General features: G+C 28.0%; 2 protein-coding genes across 2 annotated transcripts in view; one reads left to right on the forward strand and one right to left on the reverse strand.

Annotated features, from left to right (window-relative positions):
* Nucleotides 1-17,846, reverse strand: part of LOC130449092 (uncharacterized protein PF3D7_1120600-like) — a 58,831-nt gene that overhangs the window by 37,154 nt on the left and 3,831 nt on the right. The window lies entirely within an intron of this gene.
* LOC130449091 (chitin synthase chs-2) overlaps nucleotides 1-17,846 on the forward strand; it is a 62,843-nt gene that overhangs the window by 13,343 nt on the left and 31,654 nt on the right. Inside the window, exon 2 of the mRNA XM_056786760.1 lies at nucleotides 7,312-7,408. Within this exon, the coding sequence (XP_056642738.1) occupies nucleotides 7,314-7,408 (95 nt within the window). The 5' untranslated portion in view covers nucleotides 7,312-7,313. The remainder of the gene's footprint in view (nucleotides 1-7,311; nucleotides 7,409-17,846) is intronic.

Here is a 17,846-nt window from a genome sequence, read left to right on the forward strand (position 1 = left end):
ATAATTAGCGATGTTTTATAGTACTTTCATCGTTACGAAACATTTATTTTAACATCTTATTTTACATAAATAGCGTTTGACCTTTTACGTATATAATATCAACGACTCTTATTCAATATAATAATTTATTGTTGAAATTTCGTTTTCAATAGATTCTGTTTAACGAATGTATTTACAAACTTACGTAAAACGATACATTAATCACGGTAGGTGCAAAAAACTTTTATTTTTCATTAGGAAACGTTCAAGTCACATTTGGCAACATTGGATTTAGCAGTTCGGATCATGACCTTGAAATAACTTTTATAATACAGGAGAATATTAATTTACTCGGTGTTCGATCAGGAAACATACGTGATTTATATGGAAAAAACATTAGTAAATTTATTTCGTCTATTAAATACGATAAATACCATTGAACTACAGTAAGAGGTTAAAGTTCCTAACAATACTATTATCATAAATAATATTATTACCATAGTTGGAGCCCAACGAAGAATTTCACGACTTGTTTTTCAACTATAATTGTTTTATCTAAACTGAAATGAATATTTTCATAGTTACGAGGATCATTTGTTGGTTATAAACCCGTTTTCTTTTAAGACTAGAACCGACAAATAAAGATTTTTGAAAGAAACATTCACAGATTATTTTTTTATACAAATAATTATCAGCGTTATATAATAATACATAAATTACAATAAACAATTTCCGCATTATTTTTAATTTTGGAGAAAGTTATTTTCGTTGTTGCCAGTTGATGTAGAATATTTTTTGTCGGCCATATTGTTAACTTTACCGACTACTAGATTGTCTATTTCATTCTCTAATGTTGTATCTCAAAGATAAGTCGAAGTTAAGCCAGAAATTTGAATTTTCTTAAAATAAATTAGGATATTAATAACTTCTGCCTAATTTATTATACTATTTAGTGAGATAAAGAGAAACCGGGATAGTTATAGTTGGCATTGAAGTTTATATGGAATCGCGCAGTTGCCAGAGTTCTTCTAATTTACCTATCGATTTGATTTACTAAACGCAAGGGTAGACGTTTATATTTTTTCAATTATTTTGATATAATTCGTTATTATCCGACATTTATTAGATCATATATTGATACAATAAAGTTTGTTCATTATGACAAACATAATCAAAACAGAGGTGGACTTCTCAACACAGTTTTTGAGAGTATTTTTAAAAACTGTCTAGAAGATTTTTTTTATATTGAAGTAAATCAAATTTTCCACCACATTTTGATCGTTTTTGAATACCCTCCACCACTCAAACATTATTTCTATTAAAAATATAAATTTTACAGCAAAACGATTTCTAATAACTTTGGATAAAAAAAAAACGAAAAAAAAGTTTTCAAATTATCCTTTTTTATCTTTTATTCCATTAATAATATATACATATATATAAATAATAATTCAATATTATTACTTTTCAGTCTATATCAGATCATATTAACTGTCAGTCCGGGCCTGCGTGTTCAGTACCAATCGATATACTTATTGAATTAGATTGGTCAATGTAAACAAAGAACTGTTACTTTAAACTGGTATTTCAAAACGTTTTATTTTTCATATCAATCTCCACCCATTGTAGGAATTGTCGTAATACATTTCGATTGTATTACATATTTTAAATATCAACACAATACTTTTGAGTGATCGAATTTATTGTATGTATGGTTGCCTATATTTTTAGCGGTTTGTCATTTATGGGAAAATAGATTTTTAAATTGGTTGAAATTAATATATTAATAACTTTTAAAGTAATTATAAGTAAGCTTTAAAACAACATAAATCAATTTTACTTTAAAAATCAGTTGGTAAAGTGGGTATAATGAGCTTAAAGAATTATAATGAAGCATATGATTTTCTCCTGACAGTTATTGCGGTTTCCCAGCGTTGCCACGTCCATATACACATATTTACGACACTTAATTACCATACAGATAAAAAGTTTGGTTATTGGGCAGATGCACTCAAATATTTTAAGATCCATTAAGCGAGTTTTAAGATTTTAAAATACGAGGGAATTAAAATTTATTCTATAGTATAAAATTTATTTAATAAATTCGTTTTATCTAGTGGGTGAGAACTAAGTCACGTTTTGAATGGATCATAAACTATGGAATGGACAAACATTTGTAAAGAAAAAAAATCATAGCTGTGCTGAAATAATCAGCAGACCGTGAACAATACATTTTACCAATAGCATGTTGAGACATAATCATTTTTTTCGAGTTTCGTATTCACTTTCGTTGTCATAACTGTTACGAAACTGTTAATATATATATATTCAATGATTTTACTAGACTTTGATTTAAACTTATTTTAAACCGTATACCATTTTTACGGAGTGAATTTTACACTTTTTGTTGTGAAATATCAAAGACGATTGTTTACCCAATACTAAGTAAATCGTGCAACGTCGCCCCCGACGTCTCATCTGTTCTGTTAGTGTCACACTTAAAAGTTTTTGCTTATTTCTTTTTTATAGGCAGATTTGTTAAAAAAGTTTGAGGTTCAATTTTTCATTTTATAATTATTTTTTCGTTAGAATTTTTAAGAATAGGCATAAATTACAAGGTCGCGTAGAAATAAAAGCTAAAGTAGGAACGTTGATTCTTTTCTGACACATGACTGACACGTCATCGAACATAAGCATCCGGATCAAATCAAGATGGCGGTAAAAATAATCGTTATGACTAATATTTATGTTTATTAGCTCCTGAATATTTCAAAAATTGAAAACCGAGTATTATACAAAGGGAATATAAAAAATACACATATTTAGAGTATACTGATGAGCTTTATTCAAATAACTCACTTGATAAAATTAATATTTTCCACACTTCGCCATCTTTTCTGCTTCTTTCACAATCAGATCATAGATAAATTTAAGTACATTTGTATTAACTTCGCATTCTTCTCGACTGTTGGATCTTTTACCCCAGTTTGGAGTAAAGGTGAGTTGAGATGTACATATCCCAAAAATACTTGCTGCTATTATTAAAAATACCACCAATCTAGTTAATTTCATTTTTTTTTACTCGATAGGACTATTTTCAAGACTAAATGTACTGTTTTGAAAGTTACGACTCAATTTATATGAAAAAACTCACCCACGTACAAGGAAATATAATTAAAGAAACCTTTTCGTTTGTTTTTTCCATGTTTTTAATATGAACTAATCGAAGAAATCTTATAAAAACGATACAGAGTGTTCCTAATATAACCTAACTTGCTAATATTTATAATTAGGATATTGTATACAAGTTGTTACACCCTGTATAGTTTTTTATGAGTTACATTACTTTATTAACACTGTATATTTAGAAAATCTATAATCAATACAATTTTTTATTAAAAACTTTTGCGGAAAAAATGATTTTTATAACGATGTACTTAAACTTAAATAAATTCAAAATTTATCCAGTTAAAACTAGTTATTGATCCGATTTGTTTGTTAATAAGGTCAGTGCCTTTGCTGTTTCCATTTGCCTTAATGAAATCCAAGAAATTTATATCAATTTTTAAATCAAGGTCAATACTGAAATTCTCGTAAAATCAACCGCAGACTAGATTTTTGTAAGAAATAAAAATGATCGGAATTTAGAGAACGTGAAAACATTAAATAAAACTACGAGAATGTTAAATATAAGTAGCAAAAAGTTTTTTAATAATAGTCCAGTCACATTAGGGTTAATAACTTATTTATTTCAACATTCTGAACGTTGACTTAAAAGTTTTATACAATGTCCGATTCCTTTCCAAATATCTATATGATAAACCACGCCTCAAAACTGGCGGGATTTTTGAATATGAATACTCCTCGTAAGAATATCATCCCGCGCAAATTGACATCATAGTATGCGTGATCAAAGCGCTCCTAGCGGGATTGAACAGAAACGTTGCTTACTTTCAGAATAGATTCATTTCGGTATGACGTCACATCCAACCGCCATATTGTCTTATGGACAAATATTTACATTAAAACGATTATTATTAACAGTAGTGTTATATTTTGATAAAATTTTGATGGAAATTAAACTAAAATATTTATTTCGGGAAAAAACCATTCTCTGTACACAAATAAAATGAAACTTCTGTTTGTCTATTACGCCAATATGGCCGACGTTTCCAGTCACGTTACTGGAAATTACCTACAGCCCTCGTAATTGTCATTGAATCATGTTAACTGAATATATTATTTATATCATTTCGAAAGGAATATGAAACAACACGCATATTGGATTACAAGGTTAAAAGTATTTTTTTAAAACGTTAAAAAATGTTGTTTATTGACGGTCATTACTACAGTCGGTTTCTGTCACCATAGAAACTAATCATTAATAGGAATAAGCAATATGAGACAAGCTAATTTAGATTAATTATAATCACAATTATTCAGTTGATTTATCTACTTTTATCAAAAATTGCATATTTGTTTTGAAACCGGTTATTTTTTTCGGTGTAGTGTTTGGACCTGCGCACAAAAACAGTTATCTACTTCAATCAAGACTCGATTTAGTATCAACACGCAATACATAGATAAATATACCAAGTTTCAAGCATTGCTTGAAAAGTATTATTAAGATATTTCCCTAAATTACAATTATCTTAAATAATCGTTAAAAAAAATAATCATGTTTATTCTTCAGTGCAACACTGAGAGCGAGTCTGTCGTCAAGAGAGCGCTGCATACTGAAAATCCTAAACAAACACGGTCACGAAATATAAATCAGCTGGAAATGAACGCAACGTTGCCAATTTTAAGTAACCTTAGGATTATTAATCGGTGTGGATTTGTTTATATTGTGGGTGTTAATTCAATTTTATTTTTACGATATCAATAAATTCTTAAGATCATCTATCTCAATTCACCCTTTATATTATAATAAGGTACAGACATAATATCAGTTAATCAATATATATAGAGAAAATGTTAGAATAGTCATTAGCTTCAGTTACAAAACTCTCACAACACCTTCATTCATTATATTGTTATAAATAAACACGTATCACAAACCTCTGATATAAAAAAAAACTGGCAACATTGTCAGTAAAATCCGTTGTTAAATTATGACCGTTGCTGTTTAAGGTTTTTCGTTATTTCTTATATAAAAACAATTTACAAAATGAAAGCTTTTAAACAGATACGTAAGAATTAATATCGATAATGGTTGCAATTAGCTGAATTAATAACGAATTCAATTAACATTTCTCAACGAATAATTCTCACAACGGTCCAATGGAAATCAAAATTGCTTTGGCCTGAATTCGTTTGTAAGTAGACTGAACCAGAAGTAAGTTTACAATATGAAAAATTGAAAATACAAACGGCTACGTCGCCTTTGAATACTAATAAATTTAAAAAGATTAGGATTATACAAGGTGCACTAGAGTTTCTATAACGAGAGTGTATATACAAGGTGTGATCTGAAAATACCTGTTTTGACGTTTAATTTTCAATGAACATAATTTTTTACACTAAACTCGATTATTTCAAGTATAATATGGTTTAGTAAACTACTTTATGGTTTTCACCTAGTTATAAGTGATAATTTTATATATAAACGCAACGTAAAAGTGAAATTGAACTAATTAACCTCATTTTTTTAATAATAATAGACTTCGAATAAGACAATCGGTATAATAAATTATGAGAAATTAGCGGAACAACAAGTTTATTTATATTTCTGAACTGGTTTCAATTGTTCACAAATGGAAATGTTGAATAAATTTCCAGTTATAATATTTGCTAAAAACCGTTAGTCAACAATTCGTTTTACGAGAGGTTTTCTCAGAATTACCCGATGTTGTAAAAATATTACGGTACTTTTTGTCTCTAAAGAATTCCTCTTGATGCTACTGGTACAATGTGATAAAAAAATGCGAAATTCTTCACTCATAATTTATTGTGACTTAAATAAAACTATATCATAAAGTTGGCAACGCTGTAAATTCCAGTAGGATATTTTTTATAAATAATTCATTCATGTACCGATTTAATATATTAAACTATTGACTTTCGAAAGTGAAAATTATTATATAAAATCAATTAACTAGTAGAATTAATTAAAAATAAACACAAAAACGTTTGTAATTTTGATTCAGTCCTTGAAACTGTTTGCCATATTGAATCACGTGATTGGTAACAAACACGACTGCTTCTTATAGGTTAAGACTGAATTTGCGGGAATTTTTCCATTTTGTAATACTCGCAATAATTTTTTTGAATACAAAATAGAAATAAATTGAAATTTGTTATGATTTCGTGTGAACTACGGACGCTACTGATTATTGAAATGCAAAAGATACGAATCAAGCACTGAAAAAAGTGCGTTTCTTAAAATGGTAAGTTGTTGCTTACATTGTGGAAAGTTGTACCTGTCTACGAATACAAAGATTATTGAAAATATAAGAAATTTTTGTATATATGTAATAAATACATTAATAACACTGTTAAAATCTCGTCTATATTACAGATGTTTTACATAGTTGCCAGAATGTGATTTTTTCCTGTGTTGTCACTTTAAAATTATACTTTCAATCATTCGGATAGGATATTATGTACACAAATCTCGGCGTTTCTTTCAATATTTTTTATAGATTTGTTTATTTTGCTTTTTTAAATATGCATGATTATAACTAAACAAAAACTGTATACAAAAAAATTTTGATACGAATACTTGATTCTGACAACAATAAATCTTACAACACCGACGGCACACAGCTGCCAACGCGTAGGATAATTTACCCTGGTTCACGAGTGTAGATTTCACTTACACTATTTAGATTATGTTCATTGACAACCATCTTATTATTCAATCATCATAGAGTATATTTCTAAAATGTATTGAATTTATAATTTGCTGGGTTTTTAATAAAAAATATTTTAATTTAAATTACGAGGCTGTTTTATATTATACTAAACCGTTCAATTAAAAAAAATACAATCGGTATTTAACCTCAATGGTCTTCAATAACTACAAAAAAGTTTCCAAATTAGATTATGATCATCCTTTCTTTGTTTTTAAAACATATATGTCGTGTTAGACACAATCTATAAGTGATGCGACCTTCAAGATTTTCATCTGAGGCCAATTTTATACGAAATAGTGGGAAGTGTTGTAAGAGGAAGCTATGATTTTTATTTATAATCGTTTTTTAACATCTGGGTATTGTTTACATTTTTTTTTAACTAATTAATAATGCATTTATTTTAATATAATGATTGACTAAAAAAATTTTTTCATCAATTTTGTGAATAAGTTGAAAAATGATTATTTTGTTACAGATATGACTTCGAATGGCCTCAGAAATGACACTTACAGCGATGATAATTTATCAGACGACGAAAGTGCCCCCTTGACTGAAAATATCTACAGCGGGAGGTAAATTAGCACATTTTTTTCTAAAATCTATTATTTTCGTATAAATTTTTTCCTTTAAAATGTTTATTCTCAAATTGAAAGTAATGAAATGATTGGCGCCAACCGGAAATTACGAAGAAATAAGATCTCTTCTTCTTTTTTATAATTGTAGTTCAAGTTTCGATTTATCTATGGTTAACGGGATTTAGAACATAGTTTTGATAGACGGAAACGATTTTTGATTATATACAAGACCAGTTATTTTGAAAGTAACACCTAATTGTGGTAATTATATAGGTGAATTAATTAATATAAACGTATTTCAGTTATCTAATAATAAATCTATATGAATAATTAAAATTCTTTTTCAAGGTAAGTGACAGATAAATTAAAACGTGTATATTACTTTTAATTGTTAATCGACAGCAAATTCCTTTAGCAAAAACAACTTTCTATTAAGTAGCTATTTGAATAACATACATACAGACGTTATGCTACTTGATTTTGTTTATTTAAAATAATAAACCAACAAAATTTCACTACAATACGAGTTTGTAGTTTATACATTCGATAATTATCCCATAATAGAAAAACTACATCAATTTTCTTCAAAAATTGATAAAAGAAATACATATTTTGGTTATTTTCAAAATATCAGTCAAACATGCAAGTTTTAATATCATAGAGTAGACATTAAATAAAGCATCGGTATATTACTTTCTATCTCTTTCTACTCGCTAATAAAATCAAAACATGTTATCCTCCTCTTTTGTCGCCACACCCACTTCGATACTTCGCGTCATAGATATCCAATTAAATTAGAGTAGAGGGAGATAAAGAGTGACGGTCTTCCTCTCTCTATCAGTGGTGTACAAATAATTAATTTGCATTTTTAGTTTTAATCTAAGTCTACGAGGATTATATTAGTTTAAATAAAATGTTCTACTTGCATTTCACGTGATTCTGGTTATACATAACTTTTCGGTTTCATCACAATTTTATAATATACCGATATTTAGAGAAAAGAAATGAATTTCTAGGTCTACCGGCGAGTTCAATAACTATTCAAATTTATTTGATAAAGCTTGGCAACGCTGTAACTCATTCTAACAACATGAATCGTGACAGTTTATGTTTATTAAATTTTGTAGTACTTACTAATACTTCTATAATTAAATAATTTTTGTATTGTTTCTTAAAAGCATTTAGAATTTTATTTCTTGATCTAATTACTAAATTTCGATTACAAAATATGTGTATTGCGAAGTCTCTTACAAAGAATCGATGACAGCATCGATTCTATGGTAACCGTTTCAATCATGAGTCAAACTATAGGATCAATGTTAAATAATACATAGACAAAGTTGCACAACTGACGAAAGATTATCTATACAAAATGATACATTAAAACTTTTACTTCATGATTCAAGAATGTTACACGATTTAAAGAAACGTATACATTAATTTTTTCATCTAATTGTGAATGGGAAAGGTTGTAAAAGGACAAAATTTACGGAGATTTGTTTGATGTTTTGGTTTATAAAAAATTATATGTCTGGCAACACTGTTATATACTTATGTCAGTAGCGTTCTTTCATTAAATACTCCAAGTTACAGCACGTATTTTCTTGATAAGATATTTTTATAAAAAATGGAATAAAAATTAAACAATAATCGAATAATTAAGCTAATATTTAAATATTTTATTGAATGTGTGGATTTTTCACAACTTTTGAATTAGGTTATTTATTCCACAACCATTTGTCCACTGCGTGATACTGACATGGTTGCCAAGCCTTAAAAATTGAGTGGTGTATCAAATATATAATATTTAATAAAAGAAACATATGGAAACAATTTGAATTCGTTCTTAAGTTACAAAAAGATAATAATCAGACAAAATAAAAAGTAGACCTTGATAGAAACAAGGCGTATACGCATACACCCGGCAATTATAATTTTTTTTCAATCTGATACGATGTTGTCGACTTTGAGTTATATACAATGCAATCAATCTCACGTTGAAGAAATTTAATTAGGATTGCGACTGTAATGTCATGTTTAAAATTCATGAATCGATTTTTGTCCTTTCCCACGCATTTCAATTGTTCTTTTTTCTTGAAAAACAACAAATCGTTGTTTGCCGGTAGTGTTTGTTAAATCTAATCGAGTCATAAAAAAGTATTGATACAGGAAAATTGAGAAATTATCGATTTATATAATAGAATTTACTATAAACCCATATTTTCAATAACTATTCAAAATCTCTCAATTTTTGACATACTCCCATAAAATTGTCCATATTTCCAAGACTATAAGAGATATGAATTTATATCATATACCATTAAATAGAGGAAGAATTTCTTCAAAAGATTCACTATATTTGATTCTTTCCAATCGATTATAATGGAAATTATACAGGGTGAAAGTTGGTAGTGATTTTTTGGTGGCACGTATTACTAAAAAAATTGTTGTGTCTACAACTATGGGTTTGGAAAACCATATTAAGTTTGAAATTAAAAAGAAATGTTGAAATTATGATAAAAATAATAAATTACCTCTGCAATAAGCATAGAAATCAAATTATAAGACGTCAAAGTTAAACTTTTAAAAGTTTCAATGTGTACCAAATAAAAATAAAATTAATTTTATTTTCATAAAATACCGTAGAAAGCAGTGGAAATATAAGAAAATTTGTTGATTTTCTTTTAAAAAATTTTCCGGTTGAATCGGTAACTAACACAATTTTTACTAGATAATTTTACTAAACCATCTTCAATATTTTGTTGAAAATTTTTGACATACTCCCATAAAACTCTCCATATTTCCAAGACTATAAGAGATATGAATTTATATCATATACCATTAAATAGAGGAAGAATTTCTTCAAAATATTCACTATATTTGATTCTTCCCAATCGATTATAATGGAAATTATACAGGGTGAAAGTTGGTAGTGATTTTTTGGTGGCACGTATTACTAAAAAAATTGTTGTGTCTACAACTATGGGTTTGGAAAACCATATTAAGTTTGAAATTAAAAAGAAATGTTGAAATTATGATAAAAATAATAAATTACCTCTGCAATAAGCATAGAAATCAAATTATAAGACGTCAAAGTTAAACTTTTGAAAGTTTCAATGTGTACCACTTTAAAATAAAATTAATTTTATTTTCATAAAATACCGTAGAAAGCAGTGGAAATATAAGAAAATCTGTTGATTTTCTTTTAAAAAATTATCCGGTTGAATCGGTAACTAACACAATTTTTACTAGATAATTCTACTAAACCATCTTCAATATTTTGTTGAAAATTTTTGACATACTCACATAAAACTCTCCATATTTCCAAGACTATAAAAGATATGAATTTATATCAAATACCATTAAATAGAGGAAGAATTTCTTCAAAAGATTCACTATATTTGATTCTTTCCAATCGATTATAATGGAAATTATACAGGGTGAAAGTTGGTAGTGATTTTTTTGTGTCACGTATTTCTAAAAAAATTGTGTTGACTACAACTATGGGTTTGGAAAACCATATTAAGTTTGAAATTAAAAAGAAATGTTGAAATTATGATAAAAATAATAAATTACCTCTGCAATAAGCATAGAAATCAAATTATAAGACGTCAAAGTTAAACTTTTGAAAGTTTCAATGTGTACCACTTTAAAATAAAATTAATTTTATTTTCATAAAATACCGTAGAAAGCAGTGGAAATATAAGAAAATCTGTTGATTTTCTTTTAAAAAATTATCCGGTTGAATCGGTAACTAACACAATTTTTACTAGATAATTCTACTAAACCATCTTCAATATTTTGTTGAAAATTTTTGACATACTCACATAAAACTCTCCATATTTCCAAGACTATAAAAGATATGAATTTATATCAAATACCATTAAATAGAGGAAGAATTTCTTCAAAAGATTCACTATATTTGATTCTTTCCAATCGATTATAATGGAAATTATACAGGGTGAAAGTTGGTAGTGATTTTTTTGTGTCACGTATTTCTAAAAAAATTGTGTTGACTACAACTATGGGTTTGGAAAACCATATTAAGTTTGAAATTAAAAAGAAATGTTGAAATTATGATAAAAAAAATGAATTAATTCTGCAATAAGGATATAAATCGAATTATAAGACGTCAAAGTTAAACTTTTAAAAGTTTCAATGTGTACCACTTTAAAATAAAATTAATTTTATTTTCATAAAATACCGTAGAAAGCAGTGGAAATATGAGAAAATCTGTTAAATTTCTTTTAAAAAATTATCCGGTTGAATCGGGAACTAACACAATTTTTAATAGATAATTTTACTAAACCATCTTCAATATTTTGTTGAAAATTTTTGACATGCTCCCATAAAACTGTCCATATTTCCAAGACTATAAAAGATATGAATTTATATCATATACCATTAAATAGAGGAAGAATTTCTTCAAAAGATTCACTATATTTGATTCTTTCCAATCGATTATAATGGAAATTATACAGGGTGAAAGTTGGTAGTGATTTTTTTGTGTCACGTATTACTAAAAAAATTTTGTTGACTACAACTATGGGTTTGGAAAACCATATTAAGTTTGAAATTAAAAAGAAATGTTGAAATTATGATAAAAAAAATAAATTACCTCTGCAATAAGCATAGAAATCGAATTATACGACGTCAAAGTTAAACTTTTAAAAGTTTCAATGTGTACCAAATAAAAATAAAATTAATTTTATTTTCATAAAATACCGTAGAAAGCAGTGGAAATATAAGAAAATTTGTTGATTTTCTTTTAAAAAATTTTCCGGTTGAATCGGTAACTAACACAATTTTTACTAGATAATTCTACTAAACCATCTTCAATATTTTGTTGAAAATTTTTGACATACTCCCATAAAACTGTCCATATTTCCAAGACTATAAAAGATATGAATTTATATCAAATACCATTAAATAGAGGAAGAATTTTTTCAAAAGATTCACTATATTTGATTCTTCCCAATCGATTATAATGGAAATTATACAGGGTGAAAGTTGGTAGTGATTTTTTTGTGTCACGTATTACTAAAAAAATTTTGTTGACTACAACTATGGGTTTGGAAAACCATATTAAGTTTGAAATTAAAAAGAAATGTTGAAATTATGATAAAAAAAATGAATTACCTCTGCAATAAGCATAGAAATCGAATTATACGACGTCAAAGTTAAACTTTTAAAAGTTTCAATGTGTACCAAATAAAAATAAAATTAATTTTATTTTCATAAAATACCGTAGAAAGCAGTGGAAATATAAGAAAATCTGTTGATTTTCTTTTAAAAAATTATCCGGTTGAATCGGTAACTAACACAATTTTTACTAGATAATTCTACTAAACCATCTTCAATATTTTGTTGAAAATTTTTGACATACTCACATAAAACTCTCCATATTTCCAAGACTATAAAAGATATGAATTTATATCAAATACCATTAAATAGAGGAAGAATTTCTTCAAAAGATTCACTATATTTGATTCTTTCCAATCGATTATAATGGAAATTATACAGGGTGAAAGTTGGTAGTGATTTTTTTGTGTCACGTATTTCTAAAAAAATTGTGTTGACTACAACTATGGGTTTGGAAAACCATATTAAGTTTGAAATTAAAAAGAAATGTTGAAATTATGATAAAAAAAATGAATTACCTCTGCAATAAGCATAGAAATCGAATAATAAGACATTAAAGTTGATTCTGAATAGAAACAAATTTCAAATAGAGAAATGATTCCAAAGTCGATTTTTTTTATTATAAAAATGATCTTATATAGAAGAAATACTTGACATTACGCTTCATTACCAATCTCCACTTCCTCTATACCCATTTATTATTGAAATATTTGCTACGGTCGTAAGTATTCGGTATATAAAAAAAAGACCCTCACTCGACCATGATAACAATACATAATTAATATTATTTACAACAGAATCGTGACTTCTGTATAAATTCTCAACTCAATAGAAACATTTTTGCCAATTACCTACTTTATGTAACGCCATAACACAGATTTTATCAAAAGAGCTTGCTTGCATCGAATTATGCATATCCATAAGTTGTTTTAAATTAAAATTTTATATCTGACAACACTGTAGTATTTTTCTGTCAGTCTCGTTCTTCTATCCGCTCTCTATGTACCAGCACGCATTTTTTTTTTTTAATAAATAAAACGAGATGTATACAGTCCACTATTTTTATCATAATAAATAAAAGTGCATCCTTAAACTAGCTACAATTAAATACTAATGAGATAATTAAACATTGATTTAAATGTATTTTCTTAAATGTATGGCTCTTTCACAAATTTTAAGCGAGGTTATTTATCTCCAGCCGCAAGCTGCTAACATTGTTGCCAAGCTTCAATAATTGAGTTTCTAACGTAGAATTTAATTTTGTTCTCAGTTACTTTATAGGAACTTTTTTCAAAGCGAATTAAAATTTCATTTATAATATATTTTTGTAGTTTTTAAATAGTTTTTATGCTGAAATGGTCTTTTTCTTTGAAGATCAAATTCCGTAAGAACCGTTCCAGAATTACGAACCCGCCTCTAACTTTGGAACTGTTCAACACCACAAACCCAAGCCGATTTTTAAAAAAACGTAGACTCGATCGGAAAATTACCTAAATTAGTAAGAACTGCACATAGAAAATAAATCTACATACTTTTTTCTGAATGAAATAATGAAGTATTTTGTTATACAATTTATTAAAAAAAAAGGGAGTAAAAAGCCGTAGAGTTGGCAACGTTGATAATATGCTAAGACAAATAAATACATTAATCATTCGAACAGGTAATACGACATATCGATTATTTGATTTTATCATAATCGATATTTTTTAATTCACTTTTTTTAACTGAAATTTAAATTCAGTTTAAATTCACTGATATAAGGATTGTAAAATGAAAAAAAAATAATTAAAGCGATATAAATGAATAATTTGAATTCTTTGTGGTAAAATATTTATAATCTCATTCGGTATTTCTAACTGAGTCTTAGCGATTCCGTACTCGATATCCGTGTACCGACAACGCTAGAGATCTAGTTATCCTTGGCATTTCACTTTTGTAATACCGTTTCGAAACTGAAAATCTCCGGACAATTGGGAGTGCATTCGACGCCGTTTAATAATAGATCGAGTTTTTATAGAAGGTTAAGAAATAAAAAAAAAACGACCAACGCCTTCACTTTCGTTATTATTGAAATTGACTGCATACTTTGTCATGCTAGGCCTCGGAAAGTAAGATAAAGACAAAGAAATGTAATGTTTGCAACAACATAACCTCAAAATTTTTTATTTATACATTTTCAAATTCATAACATATGACATTTCTTGTTCAGCTTTACTTTACAGCGTTGCCTATTTGTACGAGAAAACAGTATAATTATATTTCATTATATTTAACGATATTGTTTAATAGATTTCGCAAAATATAAATTGACTAACTATTTAAAAATTAGTACACCATAATAAAAACGAAGTGCTTGAAATTAGGTATTAGTTTTGGTTAAATATCTTACGAAATAACCTTAACTTATCAACTGTATTCTTGCTAATGGCAACATCGGTTTATAACTAGACGAAATATTCCGTACTCGTCGGCCACGTTCGCTTTACTTCGAGAATCATCGTCATGTTTGGGTATCCATAATACTTTCATAGACAAATTCTAATTGTGATATTTCGAAGTCTGTATTTACATTGACAAACTAGAATTATTACGTGTAGATATTACCTACTAAGTACAAAACATCTTTTTGTTAATCAATTAACGTCTTAAAAATAGTACCATAGAATCAATTATGTATATACGAGGGCGTTACTATATTCTGTCTAGTAAATGTCATGTAACAAAGAAGAATGTACCCCAACAAGCGCTCGTTAAAAGGTAATATTTTATTGTCCGTTTATTAAATGTCAAAAGATTACCACGTTAATTTTTATTAGAAACGCTACTCCAGGTTCAACTTATAACCGCCCATGCATGCATATAAATCCTTTGTCGGTCGAAATCCGCGTGCTGAACAATGACCTCCGGCTAAGGAGTGGAAATAATCTAACCTTGGGCTCGAGAAGAATGGCCCTTGTTTGTTGGAGCAACACCCTAAACAACACGTGGGGGACAACTGGGCAATATTGATAAACATTTCTTTTAATAATTTCAATTTGATTTTGATATTCGAATTCGTATTCTATGATGATCGATAATCAATCGATTGTGAACTCATCATTCATCAATCATGTCTTGTCAGCAATCGAATACACATGTAAAAAGTGGATAGTATGTTCGAGTATTTAATTCAGATTAGTTTCGAGTTGCGTTCGTTTAACTTAATGCATAATTCGAGTGATTAGTGACGGCAACGTTGCAAAATGATACGTGCGTTATGAAATTAATGGTTTTGTGTGTGTATATCATTAATTTAAGCGATGATTTTACTTATAAAGTAAATCAAATGAAAACATAACGGATTTAATCACAGAACGTACTATCAATTACACTTTTATACGGGGTAATAATGTTGGCTACACTACAAAATGTTTTGACAGATCGTCGGAATGATTCATAACTAACACGGATGTCTGTGTATTTAGCCATGGGCGTAACATTTTTTTTTCTAAAGGTATTTTGTAAATATAATTATTATATTATTTTTTTGGAATAAAGTTATTTTAGAATTTGAAATACGATCATTGAATAAGTGATTTCTTCAATCGTATACAAGGTTTATCAAAAAATTGAATTTTATTAATATTGAGAAAAGTTAATTAGAAACGGAAAAATACGTACTTGATAAAATTGTAATATTGGAAAATATGTGAAATAACCCGTGTCTCCCCGTTTATCGGCCTCCCCATCGAGAAGGACGTTTATTCACATCTCTCGTAACCGGTTGGGATTTTTTTTTTATTCGAAATTGCCAGTTCTGCCAGTTACGCTGTAATCAGTTATTTATACCGCTGACTGCCAAATATAGCCAGGTATGTTTCTCCTTTTTAAAATGATGAGTATGGGTGTCGATAAAAAACTTTTCGACAGCATGACTCTGACGTATATAATGTCTAATTATGTAAAATTCTCGGAGATAACTGTTGATGGTGTAGTTTTTTATTTTTTTTTGACGTGTTTTCGATGATTCATACTGAAGATACATAATTGGAACTCGTCTTCATTTTAATGCAAATGTTATTATCAAATTAAATTGTATAATGCAAATGGGACGTTCTCTATATAATATTGAAGACAATTTTTACGCATTTATAAAATGAATTGTAGGTTAAAAAATAAAATAAACTCGTTTATAGTTAATCAATAGTTATTAGAAGGTAGTGCAACACACCCAGATTCTCAGGCTGCATAATTGGATCAAAACTGTTGAAAAACGGTACGAATTTATGAAATTATAATATTTTCGTCGATTATTGATGATTTTGCATTAATTTCGAATCATCAGATCGTTTAAAATCGATAAAAATCGATTCCAAAGTTTCCCTTACATCTATCTTGGTGTTCCTGGCAAGGATATTTGTACAAATTTATGAAATTATTGTATTTTCATTTATTTTTTTCAAGATTATGCATTATTCTGAACAATTGGATCGTTTAAAATCGGTAAAACCGAGTCCAAGTTTCAGTTACATGCTATCCTGTATCCTTGGCGCGGACATTGGTACGAATTTATGAAATTATTCTATTCACCTCGAATATTGATGATTGTGCATTAATCTCGAATCATCAGATCGTTTAAAATCGATAAAAATCGATTCCAAAGTTTCCCTTACATCTACCTTGGTGTTCCTGGCAAGGATATTTGTACAAATTTATTAAATTATTGTATTTTCATTTATTTTTCTCAACATTATGCATTATTCTGAACAATTGGATCGTTTAAAATCGGTAAAACCGAGTCCAAGTTTCAGTTACATGCTATCCTGTATCCTTGGCGCGGACATTGGTACGAATTTATGAAATTATTCTATTTACATCGAATATTGATGATTGTGCATTAATTTCGAATCATCAGATCGTTTAAAATCGATAAAAATCGATTCCAAAGTTTCCCTTACATCTATCTTGGTGTTCCTGGCAAGGATATTTGTACAAATTTATGAAATTATTGTATTTTCATTTATTTTTTTCAAGATTATGCATTATTCTGAACAATTGGATCGTTTAAAATCGGTAAAACCGAGTCCAAGTTTCAGTTACATGCTATCCTGTATCCTTGGCGCGGACATTGGTACGAATTTATGAAATTATTCTATTCACCTCGAATATTGATGATTGTGCATTAATCTCGAATCATCAGATCGTTTAAAATCGATAAAAATCGATTCCAAAGTTTCCCTTACATCTACCTTGGTGTTCCTGGCAAGGATATTTGTACAAATTTATGAAATTATTGTATTTTCATTTATTTTTC

This window comes from Diorhabda sublineata, chromosome 9, assembly GCF_026230105.1.
Source record: "Diorhabda sublineata isolate icDioSubl1.1 chromosome 9, icDioSubl1.1, whole genome shotgun sequence".
In the NCBI taxonomy this organism is placed as follows: Eukaryota; Metazoa; Arthropoda; class Insecta; order Coleoptera; family Chrysomelidae; genus Diorhabda; species Diorhabda sublineata.